Source organism: Telopea speciosissima, chromosome 9, assembly GCF_018873765.1.
Source record: "Telopea speciosissima isolate NSW1024214 ecotype Mountain lineage chromosome 9, Tspe_v1, whole genome shotgun sequence".
Lineage (NCBI taxonomy): Eukaryota > Viridiplantae > Streptophyta > Magnoliopsida > Proteales > Proteaceae > Telopea > Telopea speciosissima.
Window position 1 is genome coordinate 29,560,105 of NC_057924.1, and position 18,214 is coordinate 29,578,318.

The following is an 18,214-nucleotide window of genomic DNA, read 5'->3' on the forward strand; positions in this document are numbered from 1 at the left end:
GATATAGCAGCATACAATTACCTATTTAGGCATCTCTAGTTTCGAGGGTGAGGATTAAGGGGTAAGGAATTTCATTCCACGTAAGAAAGAGTAGAAGGCTCCCATTGCCCATCAAATTAACAAGGAGATTTTAGATCCGAAGTTTTACCCTCCCATTTCTTTTATCTTACTCGTCAACACGGACAATAAGACATCACACATAAATGTATGATACCATGTTTGGCCATTGCTCAGTGTCCCTGCTGATTTTTAACTGCCAAGTGATAAACCAGTTAATTTACCACTCAATCAGATAACGCTACAGCTAGGTTTAAAATCCTTGGAACACTTTAGTCAGCCTACCATGTTCTGAGTTGATTAAAAAACTGTGAACAGAAGACGACTTAAAACTTTTCATTTTTTAATCAAAGAACCATAATATACAACTAGAAACAAAATTATTCAAAACATCGCCAGAAGGGTAAAAAGAACTCGCCTTCTGAATTGCGAGAGTCCGCGACCACAAGCCGCCACAAATATAAGTAGAAACAACACCACGCAAGTAAACTTTAGACAACAACCGATCCACCCAACAACCCCTCAACCTTTGCTTGCTCCTGCCATTCATTAGCGCCTCTCTGCATAAGGAAACGCTTCCCATCACCTTTCTTCTACTCAAAGCTACTTTAATCAGTCCGACTTGGATCCTTTATCATGAGACAAATATACAAAAGCATGAAACATTTAAGAGGGCAAGAGCGCAAAACAAAAACTGTAGTAGAAAAATGCACCAAATTACAGAAGGCCCAGCCATCCAGCCGTTTGTGTCGCAACATTGCGGAGAAAGAAATTCCGCCTCTCAGGCTTGTATGTATTCTGATTTAACCACAGCTTAGTACCCTTTGCTTCGCATCCATCAAGTACCAAAAATCTGGTTCAAGGTTCCTATGCTTACGTGCCTGCTGGATGCAAGAGATTTAGACCAGATTGCCGTCTCACATGCTCTGGTATCAATCTGTTAATGAGCTCTGGTGGAGCTCCAGATAACTGTATCCAGAGAGAAACAGAAGCAACAGAGTTAACCATCAGTAGGTGAGGCACACTCGTGATAAGTAAAGGTAAATTTCATAACCAACCCCTTTTCCAACCCATGCAATAGCAACATATGATTCATACATATATTAAACAAATAAATCCACATAAAAAATCAAAATTAAATAAATAAATCAAGTTCTCAATTGCAAATGCCTTCTACTCCAAAATCTGATAATGAAGGGATTTTGAAATCTGAAGCCAGCTACATTCATTCTGTATTCACTTGTCAAACCACCATGATTTTAGAACATGTATAGAATAAATCTTTTAGCATATCCTTACAAGTCCAATATGTCCATATCAGTGTCTGACACGTGTACATGCTTAACGTACAGTTTCTTGTTTGGATTAGAAAACATCTTATCGTCTGTTAAATTAAAACTTCAGTTGCAATTTAGATCAGAAAACATATCTTTTATTGTGTTAAGAAATTCTGTAGCACATAACATAGTTCCAGGCAGATATGTAAAACATGGTTAAAATTTTCGTAAGTTTCAAGAATGCATATGTAAAACTTTCAGAATTTTCAAAGACATACTTCCTGTTTGAAGTTGAAGAGATGAGGTAAAGGCCGACCATTAGGCAGGCGGGCATTGGGCTCCCGAAGTTCATCAAAAAATGGATGAGCACATGCCTCTAGCTGCAAAGACAAAAATGGATGTCAGTACTGCATTTCATCCATTCAAGAAAATAAATTTTCTTGCTTATCAGATTGATTGAGATCCTTTTCATCTTGTTTACATGTGAGTTGGATCATCAATTATGACCATATACTCAAAAGAATGATGAGGTTTATTCACTATGTAAAACAAAAAAAGGATACACATACGTAGAACAATCCATATGGTTGGGTTTCTGCACAGAACTTCTCAATCACCAAATAAATCTAAGCATAAAGATTCAAACTGGGAAAAATTACAATTACCACGCATGCTAATTAGATGTGAAAGAAGGGCTCTAACTGAAATTAAGATCTCCAATGGTCCAATTCACCATTAAAGGTTCTGTTGGTCAAACAACAGTCCAGGGATCAAACCATGGTTCCCTAGGGAAACCAATATACAGAAAAATTAGGGTTTTGCACATCCTGGGTTATCCTATGGTGTCCCATGGGTGCCCCATTAAATTTTAGGGTTTCCCATGGTCACCCATGGGAACCCTGGTGCATCCCTATTAGGGTTTCTCCTTCCCTATTGCGTCCCATAAAATTAATTATCACAATAGGGACGGAGAAATTCGTCTCTAGTCCATCACATGGTAAGAGGGATCCATCCCATACTCGAATGCACAGCGGAAATTAATCGATTCGAGTTTCTTTCACATCCCATAAATATTAATAATCAATGAACAGGAGGAATTAATAAAGAACTGCTAACCTGGTGAGCCTCAAGTGTTGCTCCTCCAATAGACAGTGGTTCTTCCTCCAGTGAGCGCTCCAAGCAAACAGATCTGAACCTCCAATGATGCTACAAAGGTTCTACATGCCAATCCCAGATGCCCTCAAACTCCTCAGTACAGATCTAGGGTTTCACAAACCCTAACTCTCAAACACAGGTGAGAGAAGCAAGAAGAAAAAGAGAGATCACAAGAGGGAGAGAGAGAAACAAAAAACGTAGGAGAGAGAGTGTCTGCTCCAAAAACGTGGAGAGCTTTTCTCTTCTGCGTTTTATGGTCCCCTATTTATAATAATAGGGTTTAATTAAATCCTAGATAGATTTAATAGAGCGCTAGTGAGAGTCTGACTCTCTCTCTCTCATTTTGGCAGTTCTGTTTAAACTCAAAGTGCTGCACACGGTGAAGAAGCAGAATCTAATAGGGAAAGTATTAATTAGATTCTTTATTTAATTATTAATGGATAATTACAATTAGCACCAAATCCATTAATTAAATAAAGAGCCAATTAAATTAGCAAATTCCAAATAACTCCCTATATGATAACAATTTATCATATACACCCCCCCCCACTAATCAACACCATCATTATGGAATCTAGGGCATGTACACATGTACTGTCAAACCCCAATCCATAGTACATGTCCATATAAGAGCGTCTGTGCATCCGATCGGGTCCCGCAAAACTCGATAAAACACTTTATTTGAAATAACTATAAATAATGTATCATTTTATGTAAAATAAATTTTGCAAAACTATTTCCAAAACGGTCATGGATCCAGTTCGATCCGACCATGCACGAGCAGTCTCTATCTTGGTGTTCCCCAATCGGGCAGTGGTGACCGTGTTGGATAACTCCTTCACTCACAAAGTGTCCACGCATTCCCAGAACACCGGCTTTGACTCGCTTGAGTCTCAGTCATTGATGAACCAAAGAATGCGATCACACTTTGCAGTGACAGGGTTCCCTCAGTGCTGGTGTCGGTGACACAAGTCTATCCCTTCCTACATCCGGCAGTAATACATGAGGGAATCGACAAAGAAGATTCTTGCCAATGCACACATCAAACATGTGAGCACTCGCATTCGTACCCTGACATCACATGTCTAGGCATACCCAATGCGACGACCATATGATAAGGGTGCCCAGCCCAAACCCTAGTCGTGACTATCATTTTAAGTATAACTTAAGGACACATAATGCTCAAAAAGTTTATATCGCATGTGACATTATTAAACTAAAATGTGTAAATATTCAATACAAAGGTGAACCGGGTTGAACCGGACCGAACCGGGTTTGATGGACACACACTTGTCCAACAGGTTCCATTAATTATGCTCCTTCCAAACCCAGCAACTAATACTTGATACAAAAATGATGGTATAAAAAATAAAAGGGAAGCAATTTTCTGTATCGGAATGTGGCCTACGCCAGCACTCCCATGTGTCTATCTCTCCCCTCCATAAAACAAAGGGGCAGAGGAGTCTTTTCATATGAGGGAGGAGAGAGATAGACTCATGGGAGTGCTGGCGTAGGCTACACTCCGGGACAGAGATCTTTTACCCAAAATAAAAATACCAGCATTTTAAGGATTCCAGAATGCGTATAGGAAGACATAAGCCTAAAAAAAGTTATGAAGTACTACTGAATAGTTCCATCTGATCAACTTATTAGCATTACATTTGGTCAACAAAGACTCCACAACAATAGCATCTTGGGGACTTCCTCACGCTTCCAGATAGATAGGCTAAGATTCAGAGAGGCAGAAAGATCACGTTTAGACATGCCTTTTGTCTCCCATCTCCAAATCCTGCACCTTAACTAAGAAGCTCCGCCAAAGACCATCCTGGCTACAATTAAACCATGAAACATAAACACTACTCCCCTTCCTTCAACTCCATTAACTTCAACACAGTTAGCATTACACCTAGATGGATCCACCAAGGGATACAACCTTAAAAAAATCCCAAGGATCACACATTCACACTACCTGAATACCAAAACAAGCATCCACAAGAATGTCAAATGCAGTTGCTGATTGAATACAAAACCAGAACATGTCTAAGGACCACAAATATGTTTTGGACCCTCAGGTCAAACACTACATAGAAGAAAAGGAAAATCCTACTCACAGCAGTGCAGCGAAGACTAGGCGAATACTGTAGAAGCCTTGAGGCAAGATCAATCACTTCTGGAGGCATCCTCTTGTGAAAAACCTGAGCAAAAGAATTTGAAGGCAAATAAGGATATGTAGAAAACTACACCATTTGCCACTCTAGGATGCACAATGGAAGTTAACTAATTGCCCAAAGTGTAAAAGATTTGGACGACGCCAGCTTAATTTCAAAATTGCATGCTGGCACCCCTCATAAGACTCAGATTATTGTAGCATACCCCCTGTGAAATGTCTCATATGCCCCCTTGTTTTTAATTTTTTCCCATAATGCCCCTCTTCCAAGGCATGAAACTACACGCTGTCCATGTAGCAAACCCTATCCCTTACCCAAATTAGACATTGCAACTTCTGAAAATATGGTTTAGGAACTGCATTTGGGAAGAAGAATCTAATACAAGATTACAAAATTAAAGGAACTCACTGTGGGAGGCAAGGAAGCCAGAAACCCAAAATGGAACAAAGGAAAAACAAAAGGTTCATCCACATTCCCACAATGTTAAAATTCAATTTGGCCAGACAATTCGTGCTGCTTTAAATGTATACAATAAATCTATAATGGAAGCAAAAACAATGATCTTCAGCATTCAGGAATACTAAACCCCACTAGGTTTATAAACCTCTTTAAAAACAAAACAACAAAAAATAATAAAAAACCAAAACTTACATGCATAATAAGGTGTTCTAGAGCATTTTATCTCTTGAACGTAAATAGCCAGATCTCCAGGTCATCTTAAACCATAAAGAATTATCTTCTATCAAAAGAGAGAGAAGATGGAATACATACCTTGTGCCATGGGTGAGCCTTTATCTGAGGAAATCTAAACTCAGTATAGTTTGGATTCATACAGCGAATCTCTTCTCGAGTTGGGGTTCCAAGAACCTGCAAAAAAGCATTTGATAGATGATCAAGCCACTGGTATACTTGAACAAACTACATTATTGACTTCATATAGATTATAGAGCCGAACCTTGATGATCTCTACAAGTTGATCCACCGCACTGTCTCCCGGAAACAACGGCTAGGAAATTACAAATTAGATGTCATTAAATCACCAAGAAATGACCATAGCAACCTGGCTGGGCATAATAGCTCGAAAGTTACAAGCTTAAAATTCAGTTGCAAACCTGGCCTAGAAGAAGCTCAGCAAGAACACAACCAGCTGACCAGATATCAATCGATGTTGTATATTCTGTTGCACCAAAAATGAGCTCTGGAGCTCGGTAGTAGCGAGAACAAATGTACGATATGTTTGCTTCGCCCTTGACCTGAAAGCAGTATAATACTTGGTGAAACAAGAAAAGAAAAGGAAAAAATATACAAGAAAAAACCCTGACCATCGTAGACAACACGAAAATTGCCTTAAAAATGTATTTATTCTTAAACTACGTTAAATTTTCAAATCTAGATTCATATTACTAGGAGACCATGTCATGGGAGACAAGATAATCAACTCCACGATCAAATACCCCAGGAAGGAGAAAGTATCAGTTAGCAGGAGCCATGCTAGCCTTGTTTGTCCTCAGAGATGATTGGATAACCTAATGAATGGATGCAGACAAAAGAAACTAAAAGAAGCATATCCTGACAGAAGGTACTTCACTGAAGTCTATGTCAAGACTTTAACAAAGGTCTATTATCTTCTTCTGAGTAATGGAAACACGCACACACACACACACACACACACACACCAACGCGATTCTTCAATCATTTAAGACACACCAACGTGATTCTTCAATCATTTAACTATTTAAGACACACGCAAGGATCCTAGCAATATCAAACAGAAATGTGCTTATAAAGAATGTGATTCTTCAATCATTTAAGACATTCTAGTTATTACAATGAAAGCAGACTATAAGGTAAGCTGAAAACAATTCGATGCAACATACCAGAACCTTTGCACTTCCAAAATCACAAATCTTGGTTTGATGTGTAAGGGGATCTACCTGCAAAATGTCCCACTAGATTCAGAAAACCAAGACAGAAATGATTGAAGAATCATGTTGATTAGGAGCACCACTGGCAAATAACAGTCAGAAAGTACATACCAGAAGATTTTGAGGCTTTATGTCCCTATGGCAAAATCCAGGAACAGTGTGAATATGAGCAAGCCCCCTAAAAATCTGGAAACCATCCACCAGTTAACAGCAGCTAGAGAAGTATAAATGTATGTGAAACCCACAAGACAAGCTTGATATATACTTGGTAGGTGTAGAGTTTAACATAGATAAGTGGCATCCTCTGGTTCACATTGCTGTAGTGTTTCAAAACACGATACAGAGTCTCGGGGACATATTCCATGACCAAGTTGAGAAAAAGCTCATTTTTACTGGTTGTAGAGAAAAAGCAGTGCTTCAGAGAAATCACATTTGGATGATCCATAGAGCGCATAAGCTGCAGCTCACGATTCTTATACCGCCTGTCCTGCAATGTGGATGCGATGTTGAGGGTCGTGACCTTCGAATCAATACGTATTTTGATATATGTTCATTTCTGGTGCGAACCAGACCGGGTTGGTCGTTTAGAGTTATTTGGTGGAATTTCTGTACTTTTTTGGGTTTGGGATTTTCTAAAAAGTGTCCTTATCTCTTATTTGATGTCTAGATGCAATGTTGAGGGTTGTGACCTGCGAATCGATACCTATTTTGGCATATGTTCATTTTCAGTTTAAACCAGACCGGGAGGGTCGTTTGGGGTTATTTGGGGGCATTTCTGTATTTTTTTGGGTTTGGGATTTTCTAAAAAGTGTCATTATCTCTAATTAGAAGTGTGGATGCAATGTTGAGAGTCGAGTCCTTCGAATCGATACTTATTTCGACATATGTTCATTTTCGGTTTAAACCAGACCGGGTGGGTCGTTTGGGGTTATTTGGGAGCCTTGCTGTTCTTTTTTTGGTTTGGTATTTTCTAAAACGTGTCCTTATCTCTTATTAGACATGTGGATGAGATGTTGACGGTGGTGACCTGCGAATCAATACCAACTTTGACATATGTTCATTTTCGGTTTAAACCAGACCAGGTGGGTCGTTTGGGGTTATTTGGGGGTATTTATGTATTTTTTTGGGTTTGGGATTTTCTAAAAAGTGTCCTTATCTCTAAATTGATGTGTGGATGTGATGTTGAGGGTCGTGACCTTCGAATCGATACCTATTTCGACATATGTTCATTTTCAGTTTAAACCAAACCGGGTGTGTCGTTTGGGGTTATTTGGGGGCATTTCTATAAATTTTTGGGTTTTGGAATTTCTAAAAAGTTTCCATATCTCTTATTAGACGTGTGGATGCAATGTTGAGGGTCGTGACATTCGTATCGATACCTATTTCGTCATATGTTCATTTTCGGTTTAAACCAGACAGGGTGGGTCGTTTGGGGTTATTTGGGGGGCATTTCTATACTTTTTTGGGTTTGGTATTTTGTAAAAAGTGTCCATATCTCTTATTAGACATATGGATGCAATGTTGAGGGTTGTGACCTTCGAATCGATACCTATTTTGACATATGTTCATTTTCGGTTTAAATCAGACCAGGTGGGTTGTTATGGGTTATTTAGGGGCATTTCTGTACTTTTTTGGGCTTTGGATTTTCTAAAAAGTGTCCCTATCTCTTATTAGACATGTGGATACAATGTTGAGGGTCGTGACTTTCGAATCGATACCTAATTCGACATATGTTCATTTTCGATTTAAACCAGACAGGGTGGGTCGTTTGAGGTTCTTTGGGGGCATTCCTGTTCTTTTTGGGGTTTGGTAATTTTTCAAAAATGTCCTTATCTCTAATTATACTTGTGGATGCGATGTTGAGGGTCGTGACCTTCGAATCGATACCTATTTCGACATATGTTCGTTTTCAGTTTAAACCTGACCGGGAGAGTCGTTTGGGGTTATTTGGGGGCATTTCTGTACTTTTTTGGGTTTTGAATTTTCTAAAAAGTGTCATTATCTCTTATTATACATGTGTATGCGATGTTGAGGGTCGTGACCATCAAATCGATATTTATTTCGACATATGTTCATTTTCGTTTTAAACTAGAACAGGTGGGTCGTTTGGGGTTATATGGGGGCATTTCTGTATATTTTGGTTTTGGATTGTTCTAAAAAGTGTCATTATCTCTAATTAGATGTGAGGATGCGATGTTGAGGGTCGTGACCTTCGAATCGATACCTATTTCGGCATATGTTCATTTTCGGTTTAAACTAGATCGGGTGGGTCGTTTGAGGTTATTTGAGGTCATTTCTGTACTTGTTGGGGTTTGGTAATTTCTAAAAAGTGTCCTTATCTCTAATTAGACGTGTGGATGCGATGTTGAGGGTCGTGACCTTCGAATCGATACCTATTTTGACATATGTTCATTTTCAGTTTAAACCAGACCGGCAGGGTCGTTTGGGGTTATTTGGGGGCATTTTTGTATTTTTTGGGGTTTGGGATTTTCTATTAAGTGTCCTTATCTCTAATTAGACGAGTGGATGCGATGTTGAGAGTCGTGACCTTCGAATTGATACCTATTTCGACATATATTCATTTTCTATTTAAACCAGATCGGGTGGGTCGTTTGGGGTTATTTGGGGGCCTTTCTGTACTTTCTTTGGTTTGGTATTTTCTAAAACGTGTCCTTATCTCTTATTTGACGTGTCGATGCGATGTTGATGGTTGTGACCTTCAAATAGATACCTATTTTGACATATGCTTATTTTTTGTTTAAACCAGACCAGGAAGGTCGTTTGGGGTTATTTGGGGGCATTTCTGTACTTTTTTGAGTTTGAGATTTTCTAAAAAGTGTCCTTATCTCTAATTAGACATGTGGATGCGATGTTGAGGGTCGTGACCATCGAATCAATATTTATTTCGACATATGTTCATTTTCAGTTTAAACCAGAACAGGTGGGTCGTTTGGGGTTATTTGGGGGCATTTCTGTATTTTTTTGGGTTTGGGTTGTTCTAAAAAGTGTCCTTATCTCTAATTAGATGTGAGGATGCGATGTTGAGGGTCGTGACCTTCGAATCGATACCTATTTGGAATATGTTCATTTTCGGTTTAAACTAGACCGGGTGGGTCGTTTGAGGTTATTTGAGGTCATTTCTGTACTTTTTGGGGTTTGGTAATTTCTAAAAAGTGTCCTTGTCTCTAATTAGACGTGTGGATGCGATGTTGAGGGTCGTGATCTTCGAATCGATACCTATTTCGACATATGTTCATTTTCAGTTTAAACCTGACCGGGTGAGTCGTTTGGGGTTATTTGGGGGGCATTTAAGCACTTTTTTGGGTTTTTTAATTTCTTAAAAGTGTCCTCAACTCTTATTAGACGTGTGGATGCGATGTTGAGGGTCATGACCTTCGAATCGATATTTATTTTGACATATGTTCATTTTCGATTTAAACCAGAACAGGTGGGTCGTTTGGGGTTATTTGGGGGCATTTCGGTACTTTTTTGGGTTTGAGATTTTCTTAAAAGTGTCCTTATCTCTAATTAGACGTGTGGATGCGATGTTGAGGGTCGTGACCTTCGAATCGATAGCTATTTCGACATTTGTTCATTTTCGATTTAAACCAGACCGGGTGCGTCGTTTGGGGTTATTTGTGGGCCTTTTTGTACTTTTTTGGATTTTTTATTTTCTAAAAAGTATCATTATCTCTTATTAGACGTGTGGATGCGATGTTGAGGGTCATGACCTTCGAATCGATTCTTATTTTGACATATGTTCATTTCTGGTCCGAACTAGACCGTGTGGATCGTTCAGAGTTATTTGGGGCCATTTCTATACTTTTTTGGGTTTGGTATTTTCTAAAAAGTGTCCTTATCTCTTATTATACATGTGGATGCGATGTTGAGGGTCGTGACCTTCGATTGGATGCCTATTTTGGCACATGTTCATTTTCGATTTAAACCAGACCTGGTGAGTTGTTTGGGGTTTTTTGAGAGCATTTCTGTATTTTTTTGGATTTTGTATTTTCTAAACAGTGTCCTTATCTCTTATTAGACGTGTGGATGCGATGTTGAGGGTCGTGACCTTCGAATCGATAATTATTTCGACATATATTCATTTTTGGTTTAATCCAGACCAGGTGGGTCGTTTGGGGTTAGTTTGGGGCATTTCTGAATTTTTTTGGGTTTGAGATTTTCTAAAAAGTGTCTTTATCTCTAATTAGACGTGTGGATGCGATGTTGAGGGTCGTGACCTTCGAATCGATATCTATTTCGACGTATGTTCATTTTCGGTTTAAACTAGACCGGGTGGGTCGTTTGGGGTTATTTGGGGGCCTTTTTGTACTTTTTGGGGTTGGTATTTTCTAAAAAGTATCCTTATCTCTTATTAAACGTGTGGATGCGGTGTTGACGGTTGTGACCTGCAAATCAATACCAATTTTGTCATATGTTCCTTTTTGGTTTAAACCAAACCAGGTGGGTCGTTTGGGGTTATTTGGGGGCATTTCTGTATTTTTTTGGGTTTGTGATTTTCTAAAAAGTATCCTTATCTCTAATTTGACGTGTGGATGCGATGTTGAGGATCGTGACCTTCGAATCAATACCAATTTTGACATATGTTCATTTTCGATTTAAATCAGACCAGGTGGGTCGTTTCGGGTTATATGGGGGTATTTCTATAATTTTTTGGGTTTGGGATTTTCTAAAAAGTGTCCTTATCTCTAATTTGACGTGTGGATGCGATGTTGAGGGTCATGACCTTCGAATCGATACCTATTTCGACATATGTTCATTTTTTGTTTAAACCAGACCGGGTGGGTCGTTTGGGGTTATTTGGGAGCCTTTCTGTACTTTCTTTGGTTTGGTATTTTCTAAAACGTATCCTTATCTCTTGTTAGACGTGTGGATGAGATGTTGATGGTGGAGACCTGCGAATCAATACCAATTTTGACAAATGTTCATTTTTTGTTTAAACCAAACTAGGTGGGTCGTTTGGGGTTATTTGGGGATATATCTGTATTTTTTTCGATTTTGGATTTTCTAAAAAGTGTCATTATCCCTAATTTGACGTGTGGATGCGATGTTGAGGGTCGTGACCTTCGAATCGATACATATTTTGACATATGTTCATTTACGGTTTAAACCAGATAGGGAGGGTCGTTTGGGGTTTTTTTGGGCATTTCTGCAAATTTTTGGGTTTTGTATTTTCTACAAAGTTTTCGTATCTCTTATTAGACATGTGAATGCGATGTTGAGGGTTGTGACATTCGTATCGATACCTATTTCGGCAAATATTCATTTTTATTTAAACTAGACAGGGTGGGTCATTTGGGGTTATTTGGGGGCATTTCTGTACTTTTTTGGGTTTGGTATTTTGTAAAAAGTGTCCATATCTCTTATTAGACGTGTGGATGCGATGTTGAGGGTCGTGACCTTCGAATCGATACCTATTTCGGCATATGTTCATTTTCGGTTTAAACCAGACTGGGTGGGTTGTTTTGGGTTATTTGGGGGCATTTCTATACTTTTTTGGGCTTTGGATTTTCTAAAAAGTGTCCTCACCTCTTATTTGAAGTCTGGATGCGATGTTGAGGGTTGTGACCTGCGAATCGATACGTATTTTGACATATGTTCATTTTCGATTTAAACCAGACAGGGAGGGTCGTTTGGGGTTATTTTAGGGCATTTCTGAATTTTTTTGACTTTGGGATTTTCTAAGAAGTTTCCTTATCTCTAATTAGATGAGTGGATGCGATGTTGAGGGTCGTGACCTTCGAATCGATACCTATTTTGACATATGTTCATTTTCTGTTTAAACCAGACCGGGTGGGTCGTTTGGGGTTATTTGGGGGCCTTTCTGTACTTTCTTTGGTTTGGTATTTTCTAAAACGTGTCCTTATCTCTTATTAGACGTGTGGATGAGATGTTGACGGTGGTGACCTGTGAGTCAATACCAATTTTGACATATGTTCATTTTCGGTTTAAACCAGACCAGGTGGGTCTTTTGGGGTTATTTGGGAGCATTTCTGTATTTTTTGGGTTTGGGATTTCCTAAAAAGTGTCCTTATCTTTAATTTGACGTGTGGCTGCGATGTTGAGGGTCGTGACCTTCGAGTCGATACCTAATTCATCATATGTTCATTTTTTGTTTAAACCAGACTGGGTGGGTCATTTGGGGTTATTTGGGGGCATTTCTGTACATTTTTGGGTTTTGTATTTTCTAAAAAGTATCCATATCTCTTATTAGACATATGGATGCGATGTTGAGGGTCGTGACTTTCAAATCGATACCTATTTCAGGATATGTTCATTTTTTGTTTAAACCAGACCGGGTGGGTCATTTGGGGTTATTTGGGGGCATTTCTGTACTTTTTTTGGCTTTGGATTTTCTAAAAGTGTCCTTATCTCTTATTAGACGTGTGGATGCGATGTTGGGGGTCGTGACCTTCGACTCGATACCCATTTCGACATATGTTCATTTTCGATTTAAACCAGAACAGGTGGGTCGTTTGTGGTTATTTTGGGGCATTTATATATTTTTTTGGGTTTTGAATTTTCTAAAAAGTGCTCGTATCTCTAATTAGACGTGTGGATGCGATGTTGAGGGTCGTGACCTTCGTATCGATACCTATTTCGACATAGTTTCATTTTCGGTTTAAAGTAGACCGGGTGGGTCGGTTGGGGTTTTTTGGTGGCATTTCTATAGTTTTTTAGTTTTGAAAATCTCTAAAAAGTGTCCTTATCTCTAATTAGACGTGTGGATATGATGTTAAGGGTCGTGACTTTCGAATCGATACCTATTTCGACATATGTCCATTTTCGGTTTAAACCGGACCGGGTGGGTCATTTGGGGTTATTTGGGTGCCTTTTTGTACTTTTTTGGGTTTGGTATTTTCTAAAATGTATCCTTATCTCTTATTAGACATGTGGATGCGATGTTGACGGTGGTGACCTGCGAATCATTACCAATTTTGACATATGTTCATTTTTTGTTTAAACCAGAACAGGTGGGTCATTTGGGGTTATTTGGAAGCATTTCTGTATTTTTTTGGGTTTGGGATTTTCTAAAATGTGTCCTTATCTCTAATTAGACTAGACGTGTGGATGCGATGTTGAGGCTCATGACCTTCGAATCAATACCTATTTTGGCATTTGTTCATTTTTGTTTTATGCCAGACCGGGTGAGTCGTTTGGGGTTATTTGGGGGCCTTTTGGTACTTTTTTGGGCTGGTATTTTCTAAAAAGTGTCCTTATCTCTTATTAGGTGTGTGGATGCGATGTTGACGGTCGTGACCTTCTAATCGACACCTATTTCGACATATGTTCATTTTCAGTTTAAACTAGACCGGGTTGGTCGTTTGAAGTTATTTTAGGGCATTTCTGTATTTTTTACGGTTTGGTAATTTCTAAAAAGTATCCATATCATAAATTAGACGTGTGGATGCGATGTTGAGGATCGTGACCTTCGAAATGATACCTATTTTGACATATGTTCGTTTTTTATTTAAACCAGTGCAGGTGGGTCGTTTGGGGTTATTTGGGGGCATTTCTGTATTTTTTTGGGTTTGGGATTTTCTAAAAAGTCTCCATATCTCTAATTAGATGTGTGGATGCGATGTTGAGGGTCGTGACCTTCGAATCGATACCTATTTCGACATATGTTCATTTTTTATTTAAACCAGACCAGGTAGGTCGTTTGGGGTTATTTGGGGACATTTCTATACTTTTTGGGTGTGGAATTCTCTAAAAAGTGTCTTTATCTCTTATTAGATGTGTGGATGCGATGTTGAGGGTCGTGACCTTCGAATCGATACGTATTTCGACATATGTACATTTCCGATCTGAACCAGACCTGGTTGGTCGTTTATTGTTATTTGGGGGCATTTCTGCACTTTTTTGGGTTTGGGATTTTCTAAAAAGTGTCCTTATCTCTTATTTGACGTCTAGATGCGATGTTGGGGGTTGTGACTTGCGAATTGATACCTATTTGGACATATGTTCATTTTTTATTTAAACCAGACCAGGAGGGTCGTTTGGGGTTATTTGGGGGCATTTTTGTATTTTTTCGGGTTTGGGATTTTCTATTAAGTGTCCTTATCTCTAATTAGACGAGTAGATGCGATGTTGGCAATCGTGACCTTCGAATCGATACCTATTTCGGCATATATTCATTTTCTGTTTAAACCAGATCGGGTGGGTCGTTTGGGGTTATTTGGGGGCCTTTCTGTACTTTCTTTGGTTTGATATTTTTTTGAAACGTGTCCTTATCTCTTATTTGACGTGTGGATGCGATGTTGATGGTTGTGACCAGCGAATCGATACGTATTTTGGCATATGTTCATTTTCGATTTAAACCAGACAGGGAGGGTCGTTTGGGGTTATTTTAGGGCATTTCTGTACTTTTTTGAGTTTGGGATTTTCTAAAAAGTGTCATTATCTCTAATTAGACGTGGGGATGCGATGTTGAGGGTAGTGACCTTGGAATCGATACCTATTTTGACATATATTCATTTTCGATTTAAACCAGACCGGGTTGGTCGTTTGGGGTTATTTGGGGGCCTTTTTGAACTTTTTTGGGTCCGGGATTTTCTAAAAAGTGTCTTTATCTCTTATTAGACGTGTGGATGCAATGTTGATGGCGGCGACCTGCGAATCAATACCAATTTTGACATATGTTCATTTTCGGTTTAAACCAGACCAGGTGGGTCGTTTGGGGTTATTTGGGGGTATTTCTGTATTTTTTTGGGTTTGGGATTTTCTAAAAAGTGTCCTTATCTCTAATTTGACGTGTGGATGCGATGTTGAGGGTCGTGACCTTCGAATCGATACCTATTTCGACATATGTTTATTTTCGGTTTAAACCAGACCGGGTGGGTCGTTTGGGGTTATTTTGGGGCATTTCTATAAATTTTTGGATTTTGTATTTTCAAAAAAGTTTCCATATCACTTATTAGACGTGTGGATGCGATGTTGAGGGTCATGACATTCGAATCGATACCTATTTCGGCATATGTTCATTTTCGATTTAAACCAGACAGGGTGGGTCGTTTGGGGTTATTTGGGGGCATTTCTATACTTTTTTGGGTTTGTTATTTTGTAAAAAGTGTCCATATCTCTTATTTATCGTGTGGATGCGATGTTGAGGGTCGTGACCTTCGAATCGATACCTATTTCGGCATATGTTCATTTTTTGTTTAAACCAGACTGGGTGGGTTGTTTTGGGTTATTTGGGGGCATTTCTGTACTTTTTTGGGTTTGGTATTTTGTAAAAAGTGTCAATATCTCTTATTAGACGTGTGGATGCGATGTTGAGGGTCGTCACCTTCGAATCGATACCTATTTCGGCATATGTTCATTTTCGGTTTAAACCAGACTGGGTGGGTTGTTTTGGGTTATTTGGGGGCATTTCTGTACTTTTTTGGGCTTTGGATTTTCTAAAAAGTGTCCTCACCTCTTATTTGAAGTCTGGATGCGATGTTGAGGGTTGTGACCTACGAATCGATACGTATTTTGACATATGTTCATTTCCGGTTTAAACCAAACAGGTAGGGTCGTTCGGGGTTAGTTGGGGGCATTTCTGAATTTTTTTGACTTTGGGATTTTCTAAGAAGTTTCCTTATCTCTAATTAGATGAGTGGATGCGATGTTGAGGGTCGTGACCTTCGAATCGATACCTATTTTGACATATGTTTATTTTCTGTTTAAACCAGACCGGGTGGGTCGTTTGGGCTTATTTGGGGGCCTTTCGATACTTTCTTTGGTTTGGTATTTTCTAAAACGTGTCCTTATCTCTTATTAGACATGTGGATGAGATGTTGACGGTGGTGACCTGCGAATCAATACCAATTTTGACATATGCTCGTTTCGGGTTTAAACGGACAGGGTGGGTCGTTTGGGGTTATTTGGGGACATTTACTGTACTTTTTTAGGTTTGGTATTTTCTAAAAAATGTCCATATCTCTTATTATATGTGTGGATGCGATGTTGAGGGTCGTGACTTTCAAATCGATACCTATTTTGGCATATGTTCATTTTCGATTTAAACACGACCGGGTGGGTCGTTTGGGTTATTTGGGGGCATTTCTGTACTTTTTTGGGCTTTGGATTTTCTAAAAAGTGTCCTTATCTCTTATTAGACGTGTGGATGCGATGTTGAGGGTCGTGACCTTTGACTCGATACCCATTTCGACATATATTCATTTTCGATTTAAACCAGACCGGGTGGGCCGTTTGAGGTTATTTAGGGGCATATCTGTACTTTTTGGGGCTTGGTAATTTCTAAAAAGTGTCATTATCTTTATGTATACGGGTGGATGCGGTGTTGAGGGTTGTGACCTACGAATCGATACGTATTTTGACATATGTTCATTTTCGGTTTAAACCAGACAGGGAGGGTCGTTTGGGGTTATTTGGGGGCATTTTTGTATTTTTTTGGGTTTGGGATTTTCTAAGAAGTGTCCTTATCTCTAATTAGATGAGTGGATGCGATGTTGAGGGTCGTGACCTTCGAATCGTTGCCTATTTCGACATATGTTCATTTTCTTTTTAAACTAGATCGGGTGGGTCGTTTGGGGTTATTTGGGGGCCTTTCTGTACTTTCTTTGGTTTGGAATTTTCTAAAACGTGTCCTTATCTCTTATTAGATGTGTGGATGAGATGTTGACGGTGGTGACCTTCTAGTCGATACCTATTTCGACATATGTTCATTTTTGGTTTAAACCAGACCGGTTGGGTCGTTTGGGGTTATTTGGGGGCATTTCTATACATTTTTGGGTTTTGTATTTTCTAAAAAGTATCCATATCTCTTATTAGACATGTGGATGCGATGTTGAGGGTCGTGACCTTCGACTCGATACCCATTTCGACATATGTTCATTTTTTATTTAAACCTGACCGGGTGGGTCGTTTGAGGTTATTTAGGGGCATTTTTGTACTTTTTGGGGCTTGGTAATTTCTAAAAAGTATCCTTATCTCAAATTATACGTGTGGATGCGATGTTGAGGGTCGTGACCTTCGAATCGATACTTATTTCGACATATGTTCATTTTCGGTTTAAAGCAGAACAGGTGGGTCGTTTGTGGTTAGTTTGGGGCATTTATGTAATTTTTTGGGTTTTGGATTTTCTAAAAAGTGCCAGTATCTCTAATTAGACGTGTGGATGCGATGTTAAGGGTCGTGACATTCGAATCGATATCGATTTCGACATATGTTCATTTTCAGTGTAAAGCAAACCGGGTGGGTCGTTTGGGGTTATTTGGTGGCATTTGTATACTTGTTTAGTTTTGGAAATGTCCAAAAAGTGTCCATATCTCTAATTAGAAGTGTGGATATGATGTTGAGGGTCGTGACCTTCGAATCGATACCTATTTCGACATATGCCCATTTTCGGTTTAAATCGGACCGGGTGGGTCGTTTGGGGTTATTTGGGGGCATTTTTATACTTTTTCGGGTTTGGTATTTTCTAAAAAGTGTCCTTATCTCTTATTAGACATGTGGATGCGATGTTGACGGTGGTGACCTGCGAATCAATACCAATTTTGACATATGTTCATTTTCGGTTTAAACCAGACCAGGTGGGTCGTTTGGGGTTATTTGGGGGTATTTCTGTATTTTTTTGGGTTTGGGATTTTCTAAAAAGTGTCCTTAT

General features: G+C 39.1%; 1 protein-coding gene and 1 long non-coding RNA gene across 2 annotated transcripts; one reads left to right on the forward strand and one right to left on the reverse strand.

Moving 5' to 3' along the window:
• Positions 1 to 420: 420 nt before the first annotated feature.
• On the reverse strand, positions 421 to 7,070 carry LOC122640576 (shaggy-related protein kinase zeta). The gene is made up of 9 exons (XM_043833795.1): positions 6,848 to 7,070; positions 6,694 to 6,768; positions 6,535 to 6,591; positions 5,770 to 5,910; positions 5,613 to 5,663; positions 5,429 to 5,524; positions 4,601 to 4,684; positions 1,613 to 1,714; positions 421 to 1,026 (listed from the first exon to the last, which is right to left on the reverse strand). The coding sequence occupies exons 1-9, from the start codon at positions 7,034 to 7,036 to the stop codon at positions 931 to 933; spliced, it is 891 nt and encodes a 296-aa protein (XP_043689730.1). The 5' UTR covers positions 7,037 to 7,070; the 3' UTR covers positions 421 to 930.
• On the forward strand, positions 1,968 to 3,851 carry LOC122640577. Its single transcript, XR_006329696.1, has 2 exons — positions 1,968 to 2,075; positions 3,791 to 3,851. It is a non-coding gene; the product is annotated as an uncharacterized LOC122640577 (long non-coding RNA).
• Positions 7,071 to 18,214: the final 11,144 nt, after the last annotated feature.

What these genes read in the sequence shown, in the direction of transcription:
- LOC122640576 (XM_043833795.1), bottom strand. Translation starts at nt 7,036, where the DNA reads ATGCGCTCTATGGATCATCCAAATGTGATTTCTCTGAAGCACTGCTTT. An exon ending in AGGCTCACCCATGGCACAAG is followed by an intron (nt 4,685 to 5,428) that starts GTATGTATTCCA and finishes TCTTTTGCTCAG; the next exon opens with GTTTTTCACAAGAGGATGCC. An exon ending in CTAGTCTTCGCTGCACTGCT is followed by an intron (nt 1,715 to 4,600) that starts GTGAGTAGGATT and finishes TTGTCTTTGCAG; the next exon opens with CTAGAGGCATGTGCTCATCC.